Source organism: Gymnodraco acuticeps, unplaced genomic scaffold (genome assembly GCF_902827175.1).
Source record: "Gymnodraco acuticeps unplaced genomic scaffold, fGymAcu1.1, whole genome shotgun sequence".
Classification (NCBI taxonomy): Eukaryota; Metazoa; Chordata; class Actinopteri; order Perciformes; family Bathydraconidae; genus Gymnodraco; species Gymnodraco acuticeps.
The window spans coordinates 3,819,967-3,844,675 of NW_022989894.1; the positions used below are offsets into that span (position 1 = coordinate 3,819,967).

At 42.2% G+C, this 24,709-nt stretch overlaps 1 protein-coding gene across 4 annotated transcripts in view; it reads left to right on the forward strand.

Moving 5' to 3' along the window:
* The window catches only part of unc5c (unc-5 netrin receptor C), a 111,529-nt gene that overhangs the window by 24,965 nt on the left and 61,855 nt on the right, over positions 1-24,709 (forward strand). For 2 of the 4 annotated variants that reach the window (XM_034204571.1, XM_034204580.1), the window contains exon 2: positions 4,431-4,490. The exons of 1 other annotated variant lie outside the window; for it this stretch is intronic. In XM_034204571.1, the coding sequence (XP_034060462.1) occupies positions 4,431-4,490 (60 nt within the window). Of the gene's footprint in view, positions 1-4,430; positions 4,491-9,538; positions 9,558-24,709 lie in introns of those variants that run through there. One more of the 4 variants, XM_034204595.1, reaches the window with a different exon arrangement.

Consider the following 24,709-nt stretch of genomic DNA (forward strand, 5'->3'; position numbering starts at 1 on the left):
TGTCAAAACATGTTTGTTTACAGGCAAGCCGCCACTGACAGATGTGAGCGGCATTTAATAGGCAATAGTTGTCAAAGTTATTCAAAGACAGAAGCTCAAAGAACTGTTTAACACATATAGCTTTAAAAATAACAACCTATGTTTTATTTGGTTGAATGCGTCTACTAAGGACAATCTTTGGGTGTTCACAAATGTAGGATTGCTGAGAGAGATGAAAAAGGCATAGACTAGATCAAACTAGATTCACATTTATGCATGTATTATAAATGTAATTCCTTGTATGCGTAAACATTATTTTTTGATAAATCTGTTTCTGATTTTGAGAGGGGACATTGCGTCTTTACACAATCATATTTTCTGATTAAATAAGCAAAATAACCAATTTCATCATATCATGGTATTAGTTAGAGTTATGATAATGGTCATAACAAAGACAATAATTCACAGGATAACCAGTTCACATAGGAAAACCAATTTAATCATATTGGGGTATTGGCTAAATATATAATAATGTAAATAAGACAGGACATAACCAACAGGAAAGAACCTTCACGTAATGTTTTAAAGAAAAAAGAAGAAACAGCTCTTTGTTCTGGCGCCAATCCCTCAGCCTCAGTTCTGCACACCTTGTACTTCAAGCCTCTTCATAATTGGCATTCTAACACTTCACAGATGGAGTACTGACACCTTGCCCCCATGACCTTGCATAACAACGCTAACTGTATACCTCACACTTCACTAAGCGCAACCGCTGCTGTGCACGTGTGCATATGTGGGAGAAGACGGAGAGAAAAAAGAAAGAAAAACAGAGAGAAAGATCTATGATCTGTCCACCTGCAGCGTTGTCTGTTCATCTGTCCTGTTGCTGTGTATCTGCAGCTGCTCACTCCACTGAGCACTCAATCACTGGCAATGGTTTGTGAATTTTCTCGTCTGACTTTGAGCAAGAAAAATGGAAGTGTGTGTTTGTGTGTGTCAGTGCGTGTGTGTCAGGGTTACCCATGTGGAAGCTGATCAACAAGCCGAGTGCATTAACACCAGCACTGTGTGTGTGTGTGTGTGTGTGTGTGTGTGTGTCTGCATGCCCATCCACACTGCACTCTTCTAACAAATCCTCCAGGTCATGCCACTTGTGCTCAGAGTGAAGCTTTCATGAGCTCAGGCTTTTAATTTTTTAGAAGCTCGTATGCCTGTTAACTTAACCTCAGAGTGACCTCGATGATGTCAATCTACCCGGCCGCCAAGCCCACCCCCTCTGTTTTTCTTCTTCTTCTTCTTCTTCTTCTTACCCAGCCAACATGTCTCAGTGATGAATTCAATGATAGCAATATGACTTAATTACAGAAGCAGGATGAAAAGCCTTGTTCTTTGCATAGCATGATATTCCCAGCAGGGCAGATTAATGTGAAAGGGATGGTTTGGATAATGCACTGTGCTACGTGTACTATCCGGGTCTCTATGGACACCTTTTAAAATGTTAACAAGCTTGTAAGTATTTATTTTTTAATTTTGAACAGTACTCATTTTATACTTCAACAATTAGCTGGTTGATTAAAAAAGCTTTGTTGACGGTAATGGAAGCAGTCGAAAGTCTGCAACACATTGCATCTTTTCCTATCTTTTTTTTATTTCTGGTTCCTTTTGTTGGATATTATAAATGCATGGCTGGATGGAGAGCGACAGGGAAGGAGAGAGCAGGAACAGCGGGAGCCGCTAATGTACAGGCAGATGAAAAGGATCATATATTCCTCCAAACAGAGAACACATGCTGGTACTGTGGCCTCTGGATCTTGTCTCTGCGGAGAGCCAGCTACAGCATCCCCCTGAACTCCTCTTGTCGTACCGGATCAGAGCAAAAGGAAAGGAAGCGAGAGGGAAGGAAGGAGGAGTGATTTCATTTGACATTCAGCCCCCCTCTTTCCCCCCAGTCATCCATTTAACCCTGCCACCGCGGCTGGTGCAATATTAATGCCCTTAAACGCAGATGAGGTGAAAATGTGTCTGAAGGAGCAGATCCCTGTAGGGAGGGCAGCTGCATGCACGGGGTTATGAACAGACACACACACACACACACACACACACACACACACACACACACACACACACACACACACACACACACACACACACACACACACACACACACACACACACACACACACACACACACACACACACACACACTCGGAAACTGCACATGTGGAACCCTAGATATTCAAACACACATGCACAGGTAATACTAATTCATTTGAAGACATTTACATTCAGATGGTCTTTTCAGCCAGGTGCATGTGTAGAGTCTCTATAATATACATGATCTATCCAGCAGCCAGCCTGCATAAGGGTTTGAGCAAGCTCTCTTCCTGCTGTTTGAAACTGAAACAGGCTTAGCTGAGATTTTGGGATCAAGGTGTGTTTATGTGAAATCCTAAACCGGCTCAAATGCGGGCTATTCTGCCAAATACCCCTGAATACTGGCTCGTGTGGCCGGGCCCTTTGCACTGCGGCTGGGATGTTGACCTGAGAGGAGGAGGAGGCAGGTGAGAGTTGAGGGGTGAGGGCAGGAAATCGATTTAGTCCCATGGTACCTGAATAATGAATAAGGTACTGTGCCCAGAGATTGCAGGGCTGGGCGTTGAACAAAGAGATAGTTGTAGAGGTGTGTTTTGAGTCTACATCGCTTTGATCTTTGCTTTTTTGTTTTTTTAAGATTTTTGTTCAATAATCAATTGAACAAACTTTTCTGTGAGGCACAGCAGTGCTTTGGGCTAAACGCTTACATCCGCATACAGACATGGTCACAATGCCAATAATCTGGCATTCTGAAATCAGGTAATGTTAACCATGTCGTCTTTATTAAAAATAATTCATTCTAAGAACATATAATATGCATGCTACACATTTTATTATCTTTTGCCAAAATCTTATCTAAAATTGTAAAAAGAAATTACAATGGTGGATCTATCAGCCACTCTTAGAGAGATGTCGCAAGCATGTTTAAAAATAAAAATGTTACTTACTTCAAGCTTAACGCTGGTTCTTTTTTGCGACCATTTTAGATATTTGATTGTCCTCTGTAGGATTATAGGGAGCGAACATAACACTTTTGTCGAAGTGGGCCACACCTCTCAGCCTTGCCTACCCTCAACCTTTACCTCATCCCACCCCGAGCCGGCTGAGTGCCACATGGCTGCCACTGAATGAGCTTTCTGTGTTCTCCAAACCCTAGCTGCTGCAGTAACAGCGAGTGCTCCCAGCGATTTTATATTCTGTTTTATTTCTATGAGAGAGCGTGTTTGAGGTGTCTCGGGTACTGATCAAAGTAGTCGTGGGGAGGGTGGAGAGAGGGGAAGAGCCAAACAAGAGAAGAGGGATTTGGGGAGGGCGAGCGTGAGACAGTTCTGTAACACTCTGCAACCTTAACTGTTGTTGAAAGAAGTTCGTATGTACCCCAAATCAACCTCTGGGAGCTTTCTGCTGTCACCGCTGCCCTGGGCTGGCTTTTATGGGGTGTTTTGCTTGGATGTTTTATTGACATGTGGGTTAAAAAAATAGCACGATCAGTCATGCGAGTGAAATGTAACAGATTTGAACTTCTGACACTTCAGGAGTGTGAAGGGAGGCCATGGAAAGACTTTCCGATGGGTGGGGTCCAGTGTGGTTATGCTGCTGTGTTGAATGAGGTCAGCTTCCTAGGCTCGGTGCTGCCCATACCACCTATCCCACATTGAGAGCTGAAAACCACTCTGTACAAACATTCACATTCTAAAGCAACTCCCAAGACTAAAACGAGGGAGTGCCTTTCTGCAGCGATGCCCTGTGAGTGACCTCTCCCTTTTCACAGCTACTGCCTCACACATGCCTCTGTCACAATTACTTTCACATCACAACACAGATAAAAACACATGCATGCACACACATGCGCTCTCGTGACGATGTTTCCAGTGGTGATAAGGGGACAAAGACGGGGTTAATATTGGCTCTTAATATTTGATGTGCTGAGAGAAGCTTAGTGTGTGTTTTTCATCAGGATGTCTCTGCCTCTCGCTGTGTCTCAGGTCAGAGATTGTAAAGAGACTTTAGATTGCTTAAAGAAATAGACGGCGCTGAGTAATCTACTTACATCATTGATTTATCTTTTTATCCAATTGTGTTTCCTTTAGTAACCTTACTCCAGGCTATATCTCTTCATATAAAGAAGAAGCTCCTTTTAAATGTTTATCGACAAAGTCTCTACATATTCGATTAACAGTCTGTAGGTATGGTTAAACGGGGATCACAATGAATTCCATCGCTTGCTGTGTTTACATTTGCAGCTAGAACTCCCCCGTTTTAATGGAAAGTTGTCAACATTTCAAAGATTGCCTTTTTCTTCTTTTTCTTTCAAGGATCCCCGAAGACACAGTATTTGATGTCATTGTTTGTTTCAGGGAGGGAAGAAGTGTGTGCTGCAGCCCAAATCATTGGTGGAGGGTTCTCAGCAGGGGAAGGTAAACTGAAAGTGACACCAGGTTGGAAAGCTCGGCATGATGCCTTCTTCCTTTCAGCACTTCTGCTAAAAACTACAGGCCCTCTACAGTTCCACGGGTGCACAGGCGAGAGCTCCCGGACTGGAGGAGCGGAGAGCCTTTTGGAAGACCCAAACACTGATTCCCCCCCTCTCTTTCCATTAATCTTTTATATCCTGGGCTAAATATGAGCCGAGTTGATGTGACGCTGCGTCTGTGTCGGGGGCAGACTGAGTAGGGGGAGGCCTGTTGAGGTTAAGTGCTCTGGTGTGTGCGACTCGGGGGAGATGGGGAAAAAGAAACAGGGAGGGCAGTGTTCTGTGCTGAAATTGAGGGTGTGAGCAGAGAAGACGGAGGACATCTGAAAGATCATCCCAAGAGGGGAGACCTCAAAGCCAGGGTACGGTTTTATGAGTTTGGCCTTTGTCACTCACACATACAGGTGGTGAACCTCAAACCAAATCTAGCCTAATTCAGACAGCTCTCGTGTTTCTGCCTTTAGAGATCCGTGGGCTCCTCTCAGAAGGGGGTAAAGGCATAATATTCCAGCTATTGTGATCCAAGAGTTTGTACATTTTAAAAATTCTCACAGCAGAAGTTTAGATTTCTGGGCTACTGCCAGTCTTCACGGGGTGCTTCAACAGTGCTGCAGCTATTTTTCAAAGCTATGATTCTATTGTTGGTGAAATTCGAAAGGGAGTGCTGGGAATGCAGTGGAGCGTACAGTAATTCTAGCTGTCTCTTATTTTGTCTCTCGCTCTGCACCTCTGCGCTCACACAAAGACACACACGGGAGCGACATAGCAATAATCCCCGCTGTGATGCCAGATTATATGTTACTAGATGCTGATTGAAGCCTGAATCTGTGTCTCCTTGTGTGTACGAGTGTGCGCGCACGGAGCCCTGATCATCATATCAAAACAATAATGAGAAGAAAAGTCAACATTGTTCTCCGCCACGCTCCATTAGGAACAGCAGAATCCATAATCGAATTCATTTTCTAGCAGCTTTATTTAATAAAGTGGGATAGGTCTCGTACCAACATTACCATAATGCTACTTAGTATTAATCTTGGTCATTAAAGAAGTCTGACACAATCCTTATAGGAGTTGTAGGAATAAGGGATCAACTGGGGGAAGAGAAATGCTTATAACTGTGATAATGTTGTTGCCCCTGTTTTTCAAATAGGGAAGAAAATGCTCCTTAATGTACCTGAAGGTATTGATGCTGCTAACCATGGTTTGGAGGTGAGGGTTTGATCTACTGCTGTGGATGTAAACAACTCATTAGGAAGAGAGCAGGATGCCGGCTGACTGGCAGGGACGACAGGGGTTCTGGGGATAGCTGGGAACATGTTAACTATCTCACTATCACTATCTCTCCTGCTCTATTCCACTTGCATCCGCTCATCAGCCACAAGAGGCTTACTTTAGAGATGTGTGGGTATAATTGAGCCGTACTCACAATACCCACACGTTCAATCTCTCTCTCTCTCCTTTACCTGCTGATTGAACCTGCTTTCAACTCCCCTCGTTGCTCTTCCTCTTGCCGTTTTAGTCATCCTTTTCATCCCACCTTCTTACCTCTACCCTTTTCTTCCTTGCTGGGTTGCCTCCTCTGACATATTCTTGCTCTCTTAATCAATAACCCGACCCCTCGGCTTCTTCTCAGCATTATGCATTTCCTCCTGCTTTCTGTGTCTCACTTCTCCTTTGAAGACGATGTCAGACATGTCTTTCCTCACACTGAGCCACTTTCATTCAACTCCATCACTCCAGAGATGTGACCTCTCCACATGCCTATTTTTTCCATTCTCTACATCACTCTTGGGCCTCTAATTCCCAATCGAGTCACATCTTCTTCTTCAAGCTTAAAGGTGGGGTAGGTAATTTTGGAGAAACCAGCTCGAGTGCGCTAGAATTTGAAAATACACAGCCGGAAAAAAATCTGCCACTTCCTTACAGAGCCCCTCCTCCAACACGCACGAACGCGCACAAGACCAATGAGGGCACGAGAAAAGTTTGTGCACAGATGGAAAGCTGACAGGCAGGTAGGCCATCCAGTTATTTTAGCCGGGCCGGCTCAGATGATTGGTCGTGCTTTTTACAGTACTACGGCTTCCACAGATGACATTTTTTTATGGATTTTTTGTCAAAGTACTTAAAATATTCATTGCTATCGGGATGTTAAGAGCATTCCATGGAAACCCACTCTCAACCCGTCTGATGTTATAAACTACAGGCCTGTCTCTCTACTCCCGTTCCTGTCTAAAACACTTGAACGCGCTGTCTTTAAACAACTCTCCTGCTATCTCCATCAGAACAACCTTCTGGATCCGCACCAGTCTGGTTTCAAGGCAGGTCACTCCACAGAAACTGCTCTCATTGCTGTCACTGAGGAACTGCACACTGCCAAAGCAGTATCCCTCTCCTCTGTCATCATCCTGTTGGACCTGTCTGCTGCATTCGACACGGTGAACCATCAGATCCTCCTTCACACTCTCCAAGAACTTGGAGTTTCAGGCTCAGCACTTTCCCTCCTCACCTCATACCTCAAAGACCGCACCTACAGGGTAACTTGGAGAGGGTCCGAGTCCGACCCTTGTCAATTAACTACTGGGGTCCCTCAGGGCTCTGTTCTCGGTCCCCTCCTCTTCTCCCTGTACACAAACTCGCTCGGATCAGTCATTAGCCCGCATGGTTTTTTATACCACTGCTACGCTGACGACACCCAATTAATTCTGTCCTTTCCCCGCTCAGAGACCCAGGTCGTCGCACGCATCTCTGCTTGTCTAGCTGACATCTCTCAGTGGATGTCTGCTCATCACCTCAAGCTCAACCTTGACAAGACTGAACTGCTCTTCCTTCCGGGAAAAGATTGTCCCACTCTTGACCTGACAATCAACATCGGCACCTCTGTTGTTTCCCCGACTCAGACTGCAAGGAATCTGGGTGTGATCCTAGATAACAACCTGTCCTACACTGCAAACATCGCTGCTACAACCCGTTGCTGCAGATACACGCTTTACAACATCAGGAAGATACGTCCCCAGCTGACACAGAAAGCGACGCAGGTTCTGGTCCACGCTCTCGTCATCTCACGCCTAGATTACTGCAACTCCCTCCTGGCTGGTCTACCTGCATGTGCCATCCGACCTCTGCAGCTCATCCAGAATGCAGCGGCTCGTCTGGTCTTCAACCTTCTTACATTTTGCCATACCACTCCGCTCCTCCGCTCCCTTCACTGGCTTCCGGAAACTGCTAGAATCCACTTCAAGACACTGGTACTTGCATACCATGCTGCGAATGGATCTGGCCCTTCCTACATCCAGGACATGGTTAAACCGTACACCCCAGCGCGTGCACTACGCTCTGCATCAGCCAAACGACTCGCTGCACCCTCGCTGCGAGGGGGACCCAAGTTCCCATCAGCAAAAACACGTGGGTTTGCTGTCCTGGCTCCTAAATGGTGGAATGAGCTCCCCATTGACATCAGGACTGCAGAAAGCCTGCACATCTTCCGGCGCAGACTGAAAACTCATCTCTTTCGACTTCACCTCGAGCGATAGAATTACTAACAAAGAACTGCTAACAGAGCACTTATATACTAATAAAGGACTGGCTTATCTATAGCCAGTTGAGTAGCACTTGAAATGTTTGGCTCTAAGAAACCTGATGTACTTATATGATTCTGTTTTCTTCAAGGTTGTGTCTTCCTGGTCGAATGTACTTATTGTAAGTAGCTTTGGATAAAAGCGTCAGCTAAATGCAATGTAATGTAATATAACAAAAAGTGTTTCTCGAGCCGGTTTCTCAAACTTACCTACCCCACCTTTAATAAGAAAGAAATAGCATGATCCTCCAATTCTCTTGTCTCAGCCAGGGATCAGTAAACACTATTGTTTGAGGACTTTGATTACGGTGACACCTTTAAGTTAAAATGTTATACATTTTACATTGTGGTTTAGTGATCCATACAATACGTAATGTCTAGAAAAGGGTCTTAAGCTAATTAATTCAACCTCTGGAGCCAGGGGTACATTTCTCTTTATGATTTATTCCTGCAGTTCTTACAGTTTAGCCCACTAAAAGCACAGCTTTGAGTAACACAGTGACTCAGATGAGGAACAGACTTGTAAATCCATTTTGATTTACACTGTGATCAATAACTGAGTAAGGCAGGGCAGCTTTATTTATACAGCATATTTTACACAGGGGAAATTCATTTTTTTTTAACAACAATGTTAAAAAGATATAAAAACAAATTAGGAAATAATGAAATAGGATAACAAACAATGGACTAAATGAAAATAGACTAGAAATATAATTACAGTGCAGTAATAAGTTCTACATTTCCCCAAATTAAACAAAGGAAGGGAAGAGCTCCATCGAAAGCAATCCTTAAAAGGCACAGGAGAACAAAACAGCTCTTTATTAAGATTGGATATCTAAATATCTAAGAGCCATACTGGGTTTATATTCCCAAGGAGATAGGATTTTATTTTGGCCAGGGAGGGATATTGTGATAAATAAACTAGCAGCAGCATTTTAAAATGAAACAGGAGAATATGGCATAACACTGGCATAGCATTGGTTGTACTAAGATCAAGCAGCAGCAAAACTGATTTATTTTACCTGAATCAATACTCAGACAAAAATTATTTAGCACCTTTATAAGTACAGAACTGTGAAGCTTGAAATCTCCAATAGGCCATTACATTTTTTATGTCATTGAGTTTAATCAAAACTGATTTTTTAATATTTTTTATATAAAGGGAAGATAGAAATCGGTATTTAATTATTTAATATTGAAGGATCCAGGCTGACTTTTGGAAGGCAGTGATTTTGGAAGAATGCCTGAAAGTCAGTGCTCTTGCTATGCAGGAAGAGTTGCAGTAGGTTATATGTCGATTGGAAGTTATATTTCATGCATGCTAATGAGTCCTCTGATCCATTAAAGGGGAGCCTTAAAACATGGGTTTTACAATGATGATGTCATATCCGGGCTGCCCAAGGAGAACATGATATAGGACTCGGCAATTGATTTAAGGTAACTTTTTGTGTGTTTCAGGAAGGGTTTATCACATAGCCCTTCACTTAAAGATGAATATATCAGTTAACATTGACAACTTTTAATGTGCTTTAAAAAAAAATGTTTTAACGTTGATATATCGTTTTATAGCCCTCAAGGTCTCTGTTCATTTAACAGCATGTTTAGTCGAGTTGTCTTGTGTCTTCGCTGCGTCCAGCCAGCCAGTTAAGCTGGGATTAGTGTCTCTTTGTGCCCCTGACTGGCATCGCAAAGTGTGTGACAGACCTGAGAGGCACCAGAGTCCCACCACACTAATTAACTGTTTAAAGAATCTGGGGGCGAGAGTCAGGAGAAAAGCTTTCAGTCCCCTTCAAAAAGCCATTAAAAGCGAACAGGGCGGGGAACTAAGTGACACAAGAGGGGTGGTGTGCACTTTTATCGATGGCCTGGAACCTGAGTCTTTTGTGTGTGTACAAATGTGTGTTTATGTGGCGCGGAGAGGAGATTACGAGCCTCTGTGTTTACGGTGCTAGTCGGTCAGGAATGAGGAGCCTTGTGAAGAATCCCAGACGTGAGCAACTTAACCTTTGACCTCCGTTTACTGAGTTCGATCAGAGATTGCAAACACAGATTCGAGGAAGAAAGAATAAAAGGAGGATCAAACAGACAACTAAACATACCCAAGGGAAAGTCCTGCACCACAGATTCATTGTTTACTCCATTTAGCTTGCTGATTGACCTCCATTCATACCCAGTGAATCAGCCGTTTTGTTTCTGCTCTCAGACTGCCGAACAAGTTTACTTCTCGAGGCAGTAATATAATATGAGAGTCACATACCGAGCTGTTTCTAATGCAGTCACTGGTTTCTGCAACAGTGATTAACTCGGTGCTATCTGATGGAAGCCTCTTGATAAGGTGTCATCCAGATATTCACAGCCTGCGCTAATGAGCTCAGCTTACCACCGCTTCAACAAACTCAAACCTTCCTAGAGTTATGTATATAATGCATGCCACCTTTTCCTTACTCTCGATGCAGTGTGTGCTTGTGATTGCTAGCATTGTAATTAGAAGAAGGGCTATTATCCAGTAAAGATGTTTTCCCTCACAGACCAGTGGAACTCGCCTTGAGGATTTTGCGGCGCTGAGAGTTAATAATAGAAACGTTCAGGTTGAGTAGAGGCAGCATTTCCACAGGGTTTCGTTCAGTAATAAAAAGCCCCCGTCAGTGTGCAGTGGCTAATCACACACACACACACACACATACTGGCACACACATAGAGAACATTGCAAACCCTGACAGAAAACGTGCAAAGTTGTATCTTTGTAACAGCCTCGCCTACAAAGACTCTTCTAGGTTAAATCACATCTACATGTAAAAAGGTCCTTAAATATTCTTCTTATCCACTACAAAATTCCCTTGCCATTAAATTATATTATGCATCATGTACTATAAATGGCCATATGGTGTTATTACTTCACTCTTAAGATGCACAGACAGAGAGCGGAGACGCAGCAATGTTAGAGTCACAGGGATGCCTCGGTGTGATGTATGATCTTCATTTCCCCCCCATGGGCCATCTCCAGCTCAGCATCAGCCGAAAGACAGACAGAGGAAATGAACGCTGGGGAATTTATCTCCCATGCTGGCATTGTTTCTGCCTGGTGAGCTCTGAATTAACACATTTATTAAAGTGCTGGGTTGAGACCTCCACTTATTTCAGGGCAGAACTGCTGAGCAGGGACTGTGTGTTATGTGTTGAAATTGAAATGAAAGCTGTAGATTAGCGAATTAAAAGGTTGGAAAATTAAAAGGGAGGCTATCATTACTCGTATTATCCGTGTATTTACACCGAGGGCCAGAAAGACCACTGAAGCCAACACTCAAACAGACATGGTGTGTGAATTTGTACATGTAGGTTGACATATTTTGATACTCCTGTTAGTTTTACTTTCTCCAGAAGTGATTTGGGGAACAGTTTCTCTGTATAGAATGTCTCTGTCTCTACACAGGAAGTCCCTGCTGTCAACATTAGTCACTTCAAAGGTCTTAGCTCACAGGATTGTAAATGCATGGAGTGTCTCTTCTGTTTTTTTGCTCTGGATGGTTTTCCCTGCTTCATAATGGTTTACTTAAGCTCCGTTTAAAACTGACACCTCCCTGTATATTTGAGCGGGAATAATAAAGACTCAGCCTAGATTGGACAGTTTTAATTTGTGTAATAGATCTCATTGCAGGTTAGTGGGAATGTGTTGTATTTTATGTTAGTTTTGTGTTCTAGTTTGAATATGGAATGGAAATTGACACACATTTCCTTTTCTCTGAAGACATCAGCATAGTTGCATGTTTGTACTTCCGATTTTTGTATTAGATTATCTATGCTAACTCCTTGGAAAGAAAGCTTGCACGAAAAAATTGTGCAAATGGTGGAACACATGGGTGGAGGTTTAGACCCTCAGGCACCCTGGCCAATCACAATCACCCTTGCACACAAGCAACTAATATAGGGCCCCTGACAGAGAGTAATAAGTGGCAACGTTATAAATACTCATTCTTTAACCGGTTTGGAGGATCCCTCAGTAGCTCCCTATAGCCAACATGTCAACATGCAGTCAAAGTTTAGAGAGGGAGCAGAGCAGGAAATATACCTGATTAATGATTGGAGCGGCTCATAAACTCAGCAAGCAGTTGAATACCAACAGCACTGATGCTTGATCACACTCAGATGTGCAGACTGCGGAGTTGTAGAGGCCCAGTGGTATGAAACCCATTCTTAGTCTCTCTTTCATTTCCTGTGGTGTTTCCTGTTCTTTTCCTCACGACTGCTGCTTCTGTCTCAAAGCTTGAAGGTAAAGCAATAGCTTTGATTTGATGCCTGAGCAGCAGTCTTTAACTTTGCCCTCCAGCCCTCCTCTCTGTTCTGCCCTGGACTGATGTCTCAGGGGCACCTCATCTCCTGTCTCTCACTCCTTCATCCACCGTGCCTCCACCTCCACCCCTACGGCTGCTGCAGTCAGCCTGGCTAATGGAGCCACTTACTACCCCTTTAAATCTTAAAGGTGCTGGTTAACCCTTTATTGATGTTCTGAGACCCCTCAGCTGCCTGCAGGCTGACCAGACTGTACATTTACTACCTGGGCTTGATCAGCTGCTCGCAGGAAGGCTTTGACTGAAAGCAGGCGCGGTCATTAGACCCCAAAATAAAAAAAGACGTAACTATAACCATTTGTCATGAATTGAAATGTGATGTGTTTCCCTGTGCAAGCCCTTTGTTCTCTCAAACACTGTGGCCTTCTGGTGCCTGCAGCCAATAGAGATGGGCCTTTTTTGCGCTTTTCCAATTTACACAATGACACAAAAGTTAAAAAGATTAAAGCACTCAGCGCTGCTCTGCCCTTGCATCTAATTTAGTTTAAGCCTGAGGCATGTTTTGTTTATTCTTTGTGAACATGCTTTTCATAACAAGCTGGAAATGATACGTTATTGCTGAATTCAAGCCCTGTTTGCCTACATCAAATGAAGCAGCCTCAATGGCGATGTGATCACAAAGCCAAGATGTATACACATTAGCTGTAATCTTATGAGGCCCATTCACTGCAATATAAGCAAGAGCTAAATGGAAAACATTAGAAAAGAGGGAGAAATGGGTGTAAGAGCAGTGGTTGTGAGCAAACAATGACAGGCATCTAGATCATGCTTCCCGGATCATTTCCTCTTCCATATTGGAGTTTATGGTTTGTAGATTCTCCTGCAGTAGAGAACCATTTACTGAGGCAGATGTTAGCTTTTGATTGATTTCTTCTTTGCCATAGAATATCTCACAGATGCTCACTTATGCTCACTCTGTGTTCCTTGACTGTTTGTATTACAGAGACAGACTAAAGCCTTAAAACCATCAGCAGATCTCCCCGGAGGCACATGGGGCTTTATGTAGTCTGGAGCGCTTGTCCAAATATCTAATAACCCATCTTTGGTCTTTAGGCTACATCCCACCTTTATCCTACTCATCTCTTATTTCCCCCTAAGCCCTTCAATGTAGGAAATGGGTTTACCTAAAAGGAAAATATGCTGGATTGCATGCAATATGGCATCCGATCACCTCCATTGGTATTCATGTGCCCCTGCAAGTATATCCACATAACAGGTGGCCTTAACTGTGAACCAATAAACTACACAAGACTGCTTCTCTTCCTTTTTTTCTCCGGCTTTGCTCCAGCCCTCCTCTCTAAAGGCCAGCCGTATCCTTTTACCTCAGGCGAGGTTGCTCTGATGGTCTGGGACATGTTAGCCAGCTGCCAAATGAAAGGGAATAAATTACGCAAATGAAAACAAATAGAACCAGGTCTGCTTAACTCTAATTAAAGCCGGTTCCCCTCCTCTGTAAACTCTACTGTGTTCAACATACTTGATGGTGCTCCCGGAAACATGTGTTCCTCCTGAATTCCTCCATCTCTGAAGCAGAGCCATGTGAATGCACAGGGGGCATGGGCTTGACTTTCAGGGGCACGCACTCTTTTTCTTTCATCGACTGTTCCACTATATTTATGTTCTGAGAACTGAGAAACATCCTTCCCAGCGTACAAACTGAGAAACTAGTGCCTCCAATTGCGTCACTTAAATCAAATATTTGCCGTAATGTTTGAATGTAACTTTGAATATATATATGCTTTTGCTAATTTATGTTTCTTTCCCTCTTTTTCCCTTCTGCCCTCTATTCCACATTTCCTTCCATCTGCTGACTCCACCGCATACAGGTAAGCATGTTCATGTATTTTTGCTACATTTTTCCTCCTCTGCATAGTTAGAATCATCTGGAGCATTTCACAAAGTTCCCTAGTATGAATTAAACATGCATGCACCAAAAGTCATTGCTTTGGTGGTGGAACTTGCATAACTGGGGAGAGCTAGACTAATGAGCGTTGGCCGGCTACTAACCTAATGAGATGTATGGCATGTGTTACTCTGCATCACTCAGACTTTCTCATTTATATTATAATGTCTGTGTCAGGGCAACCATTTTATGTGTCATGTGTTTATTCAGGGAGATAGAAATGTTAGCTGTTACTGGTTTATGTCTGTGTGTGTTTGTGTGTGTGTGTGCCTGTGGACAGAATTGATCTATGATGTTTTTGATCTCCTTATTTTTCCACTGTGAATGAGACATACAATGTATTCTAGGCTGGTAATTTCAAAATTAGATAGTGTTTTTTAAATATATCTGCTTACCAGCTCATCCTTGTTTGACATCTTCTCCCGGTTAGCAAAGAAAACAAGTTTACACTCTCCATAATGTCAGCACGTGGCTCAGAGGTTCCGCTCCACTTTACTGTAGAGCCTAAGAGTAACTCAGTTATCGTACAGTGGAAGGCAGAAACGCCCTCAAGCAACGACAATATCTTCTCTGCTAGAATATATCCGTACACTTCCTCACAGCGAGAAACAGGAAGGCTCACTGACCCATGGACCAGTTCAATTGGCATTCGCCAACGACACCTGCTCTCACCAGCAACACACACTGCTAGTGTGAACGTGCATGAGTGTGAGTGTGTATGTGTTTTTTGGCTGGTATTACTGCACATCGCCATTAAATATTAAAACATAAGGCTGGGAGTGCACTGGGGTAGACCTCCAGTTCCCCTCTCTCATCAAAAATAAAAGGACAGCAACTGTAAAGTATTTGGAAGATGGAAACGGAAAGAGGGTGTGGTAAAAGAAAGGATTTTTAAGTAGCTAGGAGAAACAGCAGTAGAAATATGGATGAAATACTATCAAAATAAGTGAATTATTAAACTGTAACGTTGTGTATACTGATTATGCAAATGTAGTTTGTGTCCTTTTTTTAAACATTATTTTAGAAGAAATGCTAGTGTATACTTTATAACACCTGCTGCCAAACCAGGTCCGTTTTAACTTGAAGTGGTGAGGAGTAAAGACATATCGTGTGTGGGGAAGTGAGGGTTAAAGGTCAGAAAGTGGAGCCACCCAGCTAGTAATGGCTTTAACCTCTGACTCTCAGCCGTGTCCTCAGTCGTCTCTTAATGCAGCCTGACTGACAGCTCGGCGGCTCTTCACATTCTTAAGCAAGTGTCTCTAGCAGACATTGAGCGATTTGTTCCAGTTCCAGTTTAAATCTGGAGTTTAGACATCATCAGTAGAATTGTTCATGTACGTTTCCCTACATTCTTCTGATTTGAAATGCATTGTCACCGTGACGCAAAATGCTGAAAGTTTACTTCCAGGAAGCCCCCTACTGCAGCGGGGCATTTGTGATTCCTTAGCGGCAACAATCGCAGCTTTCTCTCTCATGTAACCGAGGACTTCAAACGTGACTAATTGTTATCTGTTTGTTTGTTAATGTGCCTCTTGTTCGATGCTGTTGGGAACAGATGTGCGTGATGAGCTTTGTGAAGTGGCGGAGATATGCAGTGGGATGAGCCTAATCAGTAGTGCAATTATAAGTAAGGGGGTACATCATCCGCTTGAGCTGAGGAGGAAAATAAAGTTGTTGTTTTTGATTTGCTACATGCCGCATCTTGATCGTGGCTCTTTACACAGCTATGCATCTAACAAAAGACGCTGTGTCTGGCTCAGCATAGGAAACATTAAGACAAATGTGATGTGGGTGTGTTGAATAACATCTGGCATGTAGGCGGACCAGCCTTTAAAAACGGACAGGAGAGGTGTTCACTGAGATAAGATTGAAATGAGGATGGATCCTTTGTCGAGGCATGAAGGGAGGTAACATACTCCCTGACCTCCCACCTGACCCTGTGGGGTGCTGAGGTCACAACCTCAGAAATCAGTCTGATGGATGCCTCAGGCTTCACCAGGATGGTCTGTGAACACCTACCACGTCTAAGAAGTGCCAGGCAGGAGATATTCTAATCATGGGGCTTAGTTCTTTTATTCAGAGATAAATGAGACCGCACTACACACATTATCAAGTATGTAGTGCTAGATTTTACTGACACAAAAAATATTACGCAGTGTAAACTTATTAGATGACTTAATTCAGTAATGACGCATGGATTTAATATCATTTACATTCACAGCCAGACAAGCTTTCATTTTGATTCATTGGCGACCTCATATTAGCATTTTTCCGAATTATTTTGTCATCAAAATGTTACAGATAAATACTATCCTCCTAAAAGTAGATGTTTTACATGTTCACACCAGTTTGCAGATGTATTCATCATGCTCAGGGGAATCAGTGTGTGTTTGTGAGTTTAGACTCCCGTCCAGCAGATCACACAGATGTTTCTCCGGCGAGTTCTGTGGCCTTTGGCACACTGCGGCCTGGCATCAGTCCCTGGATGGCACCTGAAATGTACAGGGTCTTGAGGTTATGTTAGAGCGACCCACAGCTTGGCACTAGAGGACACACACTTCCATGTCACTGATGCTGCATAGAAACCCATTAAACTGTGGGGTATCAAATAGAAAACATCAGGCATAATATCGTCTGGATTTACACAGAAGCATTACCATAATCGGATAAATGTGTGGAGTCATGTGAGATGCACAGCCTTTGATTGTTGCCCAGTTTATTGATTATGCTTGTTTCTATTTCAAAATATTGTATGCAGTTCCCGTTAATTGTTACTCCTTGCAAATTGAGTGAAAACATTGTGGATTTTTGTTGGGCACTGCATCTTTCCTCAGAATTTGTCTTTTTCTTTTCTACAGCTCCTTCCTTGTTTGTAGCTCTTTCTTTGTCTCCCTTCCGTTGTACTTCCTTATCCTTATCAACCTCTATAAAGGAGAGTCTTTATTGCTTATAAAGTTTGATTTACACTTTTATGTAGATGCCTACCTTCACGATAGGTGTGTGCAATCTCTGCTTCCATTATATTAGACACAAGGCCTTAGCATCCTCCAAGAACATTTAATTGCTCTGCCCGGTCTTCATTATATTTCCTCACAAAATGGTAGGGGTCATACATTCTTATTTTCTAACTAAATTAAGTTTTGCTCATCTAGAAAAGTCAGTACACACCTTCTCTTTTCCATTGTTGTTGCCATTCTGTAACACAAAGTGGATGTGATCGAATGTAAATGTCACTACTTTGGGCTATTCTCGAGAAATAAATCCATAACGCTTCGTCGAGTTGGATTTTTTACAATGAAAGGGTAAAGTCTACCCAGAACTATAAATAATTTCCTTTTATTTTGGCACCTACAGCATTGCTATGTCAATACAGCGAAATAATTTAGGCTGAGAATGAGGCTTTCCATCTGTAAGGACATGGTGCATGTTCCTCCTCTCCCTTACTTGATTAGAGAAATAGAAAATGCAGATACCTCTAATAAAACAGAAATCTCTGCAGGCTGTCTGGAAAGGCCACATATCTACAATATATTGCATTTTTATTTTTTACCATAAAACACATTGGAGCTCAACACACTTTTTTGATGCAGTATTACGTTCCCTTCTGCGCTAGGGGAATCAACGGGAAGCAACACAACCAGAATGGGATTGGTAAAAGTTATAAGCTGTTTTATTGCACAACCGGTGAACAAAATGGCGGGCAAGCAGCCTGAAATACACAAATTGCCACAAACACTGGTTTAAATAACAAACAATAGAGGCCACAAGGGCGCAAGTTTAAAGGGGCAACCAAACTAAGGGAGGACTCTAAAAAGTGAGTCTAAACGCATACAGTACAGGGAAACTAAATACTCACACACTAAATAAAGAAGGAAACAAAACCTCACTGTAAAAGTGGTACAACTAGCAAAGGAAGGCTGTAAGAAAACACAGCTAGGATAACAGTCAAACAATACTAAACTAACCTAAGCACATCTAATCAAACTAATCTAAGCACATCTAATCACAATAACACGGTCCACACAAGTTAACCCCCAGAATGAAGAGCAAATAGCGAGAGGCATCTGTTCACTCAACAGAGCCTCCAGAGTGATGAATGTCCCCAGCTTTGTAGTCCTCTCCAGCAGGTGTGCGCTGGGCTTGCACAGGGATTGGAGAACGTCGGGCCCGGCATGCTCCAATCAGTGTCCTCGGAAGTGGACCAGGAGATGACAGCCAATGATGTTGGGGCAACCACACAGCTCATTTACATAATCACACACAGCTGCAGACAATCCCAAACAGGTTACCGAGCAGGCAGACACAGCAGCCGTAACATGCAGATAGAAGAAAAAGATAGAGCTTTTGAAGTGTTTTGTATCATGCGTTCTTCTTCGTTTGTGTACTCAATATCTCTGCATTTGTACCCCTCAGTGTGTACATCGTGTGTCCTTTTGTTTGCACGTCTGCATTGTCAAAAATGTGGAGTGCGATATGCTGAGTGTGTCCCCAGCAGTGTGTAGGAGATAATAGCAGCAGACAGAGGCTAATGTAAAGTCCTATAAACAGTAATAGATCCTGTGGGGATACAGAGCCGATATGAAAGTTGTAAGCCACTCTCATGGTATACTGCCTTTAATATGGTGCTGTTGACACACTACACAGCACATGATAGGCAGAAATGTTTAGAAGAACAGCAGGAATACGACATGACTATATTAAAAAGACATTAGGAAAATATGACCCAGGTGCTGGGAGATGCTCAGCGCTGAGCTGCAGTCCTCTCCTCAGTACATGGAAGATCATTTTGGGGTTTTAATAGTTTTAGATTATTCCAGTGTGTAGGAGATAAGATGTGATATGGTGCTGATTTGATCAGTTCTCCCTCCAGAACTGGGTCATTAATCCGAGTGCACATTCTTTATTACTCCTATTATTAACACAATGCAAACACATAGATAAAATAGGCCACAATACTTCTAGTATACCTCTTTGTGTTTCATAAAGCTCTTCATAGTCTCATAGAAAAAAAGTTATGATAATGTTTAGTGTAGTCAGGAACAGTGGTGCTCGCATGACCAGATACACCATTAATCATTCTGTCGAGAACAGAGGGAGACAGGGTTGGGGAGGGGGTTGGTTTGGAGGTGGGGCGACGTTGGGGGCAATGACAGTTTTGGCAAGGTGATGTGAGCTGAACTACTAGCCTGTGGAGAAGTCCCCCTCCCATCTCCCCATGTCACCCCATCTTTTCCTCTGTAGCTACCGCTCTCTGTCTCCCTGTCACCTTCCGCTCTTACCAGCCATGTTTCCATTCGCTCTATTAAGGCACTGTGTTTACCCCCTGGTGTGTATCTCCTGGGCCTGACTGTCACTCAACCGAGTGTTAGAATGCACATGTCATGTGGAGATAGCGTATATTTAATTTTCGTATTTGTGTGTGTGTAACAATTGATTAGTGGGTACAGTATGCACACAATTGGTTTAAATATATGTATATGGGAAGTACAGTAATCATATTGAATTGCTGACATTATGAATACATTACTTACTTATAAATGTTTATAAAATGACAATACAACCAATCAGCCCAGTGTCTTTGAAAAGTCACGCTGTAAGTAAATAAGTATAAAGACTCCCAGGATTATTCATAAAGGATGGATTACGGCTGCTGTTATCACCATTAATTGCACATAATTTAATGCCGAGGACAAAGTAACAATTACCATTAAATGCTGCCACGGTGAATTATAAGACTGGGCGTGGACAGTAAATGGCTTGCGCTGCAGTTACCGCCAACTCTCTGAAGATACTAATAATTTCACTGTAACGGCAAATGACTATAGCACTGATCTTTGTGAGTTGGGTTGTTTTAGCAATGAGGCTTATTTGCATAGAAAATGGCCAATTTTGCATCAAATGCATGCATATTACCTCATTTACATGTGTGCAAACTTGCACAAGAGCACTGAGACGCTATTTTCTTGGCAGCACCGTTAGGGGATCATTTCCTCCTTTGCCGGTGCTTTGAGAATTACACAGTCCTTTTTGTCTTATTTGCGCAGGTTTAGCGGCAGCAAAGCAAAAGCCATGCAATCCTTTTGTTAATTTGCCCTTCCCAGTCTGCAGCCTATACTCTGTGCGGCTATACTTATGCACAACTGTACTACAATGATATTGCTAACATACTAATGTTTACATTTTGTTTTACCTCTGCTGATAAACACGTAACACAACGCTGATACTTTTATTAGTTTTATCAGGTATTTCTTCATAAAATAAAAGGTATTAGACAAAGAAAAATAAGGAACCCATTGCTTAGGAAAATTCAGGGACCAGGAATGTTTTTGCACATTTCATAAAGATATATATATATATAATGTCTTACAATCCATTGCATTGTTAAGGTATTTTAGTCGGGAACAAAGAGGTAGACGGATTATACAGTATACGGCTACATTGCTAGCGTGACAACAAATATGTTTTTCTGACGTTAATGTAATCTTATTACTGATTTTAGGTCATGTCCACCAGAATTACATGTCTATGTATTTATACATGTGGGTTTATCTGTGTTTGCACGTGAGTATGCAGCACAGGCATAACATAATCCAATGAGTTCACTGTGTGTACAGTCAGACTTTATTGTGATTACTGACTAATATGATCTGACAGTTAATGTCACTTTAGCAGCTCTTCATAGTATAGTAGCTGTTAATAGTTGCTGTCAACTCAAAACCCTTCATGTTATAAACTAAGTTCAAGGATAAGCTGCTCCTTAATGGGATGAGAGAAAGCTATACACCTTTGATTCATGAAATCATTTCAGGATGCATTAGACACATTCTGAAACACATGGTAATCAAACTAAAACTGAAAACCATACAGTTAACTCACGCCTAACATGACTAGTTATCATGTCATTACTTACACCTTCTGACAACTGAACAAATAACAAAACATGTATTCCTTTGCTTTGAATTTAAAGTGCACTGCTTTGAGCTTGCATTGGCTGGGTTAAAAAAATAAAAATACCCCACTACAATCTGTGGAATCCTGATATGAGCGGGAAACAGCAGTGGTCATTCCTTAACACAACCGCAGGCATAATTGCTTTTTAGGAGAACATCCTTTGGTAGATTTTCAAACATTCTGAAAGGTTCATCTCTGTGTGTGTACTCTTTGATCTGTCAGCTTGATTTCCCTGTGAAGTTTCTTCATGGATCTTGTGTGTCTGCCTTAGTGTGAGCCATTGAATGCATGCTCCTGGGTGGGCATGCATGTTCAGAATGCATGTGTGTTTGCGTGTGTATTATTCCATGACTGAAGGCCATGTGTGTAGGAGTGTGACATCAAGGGCTCACCGTAGACAGCAACCTCAGGGAGTTTCATCAGCATGGGAGCCGGACACGCTCCTATCTGATTGTAATGTCATGTCTAATTTAACCTTTGAGCCTAGAGTTATTTATAGGATCGGATATATAAAATGCCCGATAAATAGTGAGGTACACTGTTGTTATAATCATACACAATCATACATTTCACCCTCTTGCTGTCTTCTGTCGCTCTGGTTTACTAGTGAGGCTTCTGTGTCAGTTATGTTTTAACACCTGCTTTGAGAAGAGAGATCAGTCATGTGGAAAAGCTCAACAGAAGCCTTCAAGGCCTGCGGATCACAAGCAAAGTCAAATATTTGGTTATGGAGCGGCGGGGAGGTGCATAGAAGAAATCTTTTCATCCCTCCTCCCCAGATGAGGATTTCTGCAGCTGTCAGAATGCATCTTAGGGTTTTGGGGAAGGAGTCCCGGCAGGTGACGGGGTGAGATACATACACCAAAGGGGCTCATTACAATGTCCCTGTTTAGCCAAGCTGCTCACCATTGTTGCCATAAAGGGAACTATCACAGAAGTTAAAGCTTCAGATCATATTCCCAACTGTATGAATGTTTACTTTGTATCAGCAAACATCTCCCTACTTTCTGTTAGTGCCAGAGAGAAAACAGAATATTGCTCATCTACTGATCTACTATGCAATATTTTAAACAGATAACTTAAACTTAAAAGTAATTGGTAGAAGAACATCAAGTATAGGGCAATCTAAGAAAGCCATCTTTTTTGTAGGTAAATCGATTTTAGTACATTTTGAGCAAGTGTTTTAAAAGTCTATAAAACTTCAAACTGGTGCAGTAGATTGGGTTTTATCTTGGATTTCACTGTTCAGACTTGCTTAGGCCTCGAATGAAAACAACGAAAGGGAATAGGAGACTTTCAAAGTGTCCACCCAAGGGCCTGGTATATGCTTTTTTGGAGAGTATAAGCACTCCAATTGTCATTATGATCCTCTAGTGCTATTGCCTTTATAGCAGACAATTTAAAAGCAGCATAGGTGGAGGATAGAATAACTGAGAAGTGAATTGTCACACTGGAGGAATATCTTCAGTGTGAGGTAGCTTTTAACTGCACTTTAAGTGCTGGTGCCTCAAGTAGGGGAGTCCAGGAATCTTGAATAATGAGGCAGCCTTATCAGATTGTTGTGGTGAACAGAGAGCTACACTTTACAAATGGTCCAGAGCTTTAGGAAGTCACTACAGATAGATGACGCCAAGTTGTTGCATATGATCCCCTTGTCTTCAGCCTTACCAAGGTCTTGAGAACAGATTTGGCTGAGAAAAGGGTGGAAACACAGATAGATTTTGTAACCAATAAAATAACATTATGTAGAACTTGAGAACTAATTATTGGTACCAAATGTTCGGCTGCATCAGGATTTACAAGATCACTGTGTCTCAGTTTTCTTTTTTAGACCTCCCTGAACTTGACAAGTCTGAGCTTTTGCCAAAAGAGCACTTTGGAGATCTTTCAGAAAGAGCAGCAGAAATACAGTATGCTGCGAAAAGGACATCAGGGCAACTTGAAAAATGGTCGATGCTTCATTTGAGCTCTTATTATCATAGTATATGTTAAATGCTAACAAACAGAAGGTATGAAAGAGAATAATCAATGGTACCCCATGAATGAACCTCATTTCAGCTGCTTGTATCTGCATTGAGGTTCAGTATAAAACCAGGATAATTGGCTGAGTTTCTTTATGTCAGTTGCCGGCTGTCATCTCTATGCTCCAGTATTTTAGATATCTGCCACTGGGGATTGTCAAAGAGATGTATGTGGTGGAGATGAGAAGGGGGCAGCATCCACTTTTTTTTTAGAGTGTGGAGCTATCGCAATCTGTGGCTATTTATCTGCATTTCCCTGTGGCTGACAGGGAATGTGGCTGAGCTTGGCTCTGGCTGAGATCCGTCCTTGGAAGTGTGTGAGCAGCGGACAGGCTGGGAGTCAGACAGATGCCCTCAGCTTACCACAGATCATTAATGCATGAGGAAGATGGAGATGGGCAGTATCCTGTTCCACTGGAGAAAAGGTCACAGCCAGTGGAGACTGCAGAGGAAAGACAACATGAGTTGAGGGTACAGGTAGATTCAAATGATGGAAGTAAGATAAGAGCAGGAAAGTGGGGAGAGATAATTCAACCCTAAGGAATCATTTGGTCTTTGTGGTATGATTTGCATACGGTATAAAATAGTTATGGAAGCGAACTTCTTTGTGAATGTTAAATAGCAGCATATCTGTTTTACCCTTGAAATGGATAGCTACGTTTACATGGATGCAACCAACCTATTGACTTCTTTTACAAATAAGACTTTATCTTAAATAAATCTGATTTGTTAATAAAACCATCCATTTTCCATTAACATGCTAGGGAACAGAGCAAAGACAGATGGTCTCTTCACTCAACTGTATTTAGGTTGTGTTTTAGGTTATCCTTGTACAGTATATATGCACACTTGTTCTCGTCCATTTTCCTTAAGGCAATACATGAGTGTATATTTTGATGGTGGAGCATCACAAAGGTGACTCCCCTGGGAGAAGAAAAAACATGAACACACATGAGATTGTACTCGTGTTGAGTACTCAAAATGACGATACAATGGAAGACACACAGAGCTGCATGTCTCACTCTGAAAATTATTTGGCATGCATTGTCGATACATAGTTTGATACATTTTTATAAATAGTTAAATGGCTTAACAAAAGAAATATACTTCAGCAATGGTATTCCTAAAGTTGGAGGATTCAAAATGACAATAGCGACAGAGGCCAAGCTCCAAAAACAACAGAATAACAACTATTTCCCATAATGCAACTCAGCAGAGCCATATTTTGTTGAACTTGCATTGGGAATATAGCCTGCAACTACAAACTGAAATTATTTGGTGATGTCATTTGAGTAATTTTCTCAGACTTTACTTTTCTCCCTGTATATTTAAAATTGACCTTTTAAAATGTAAAATTGTTGAAAAGTC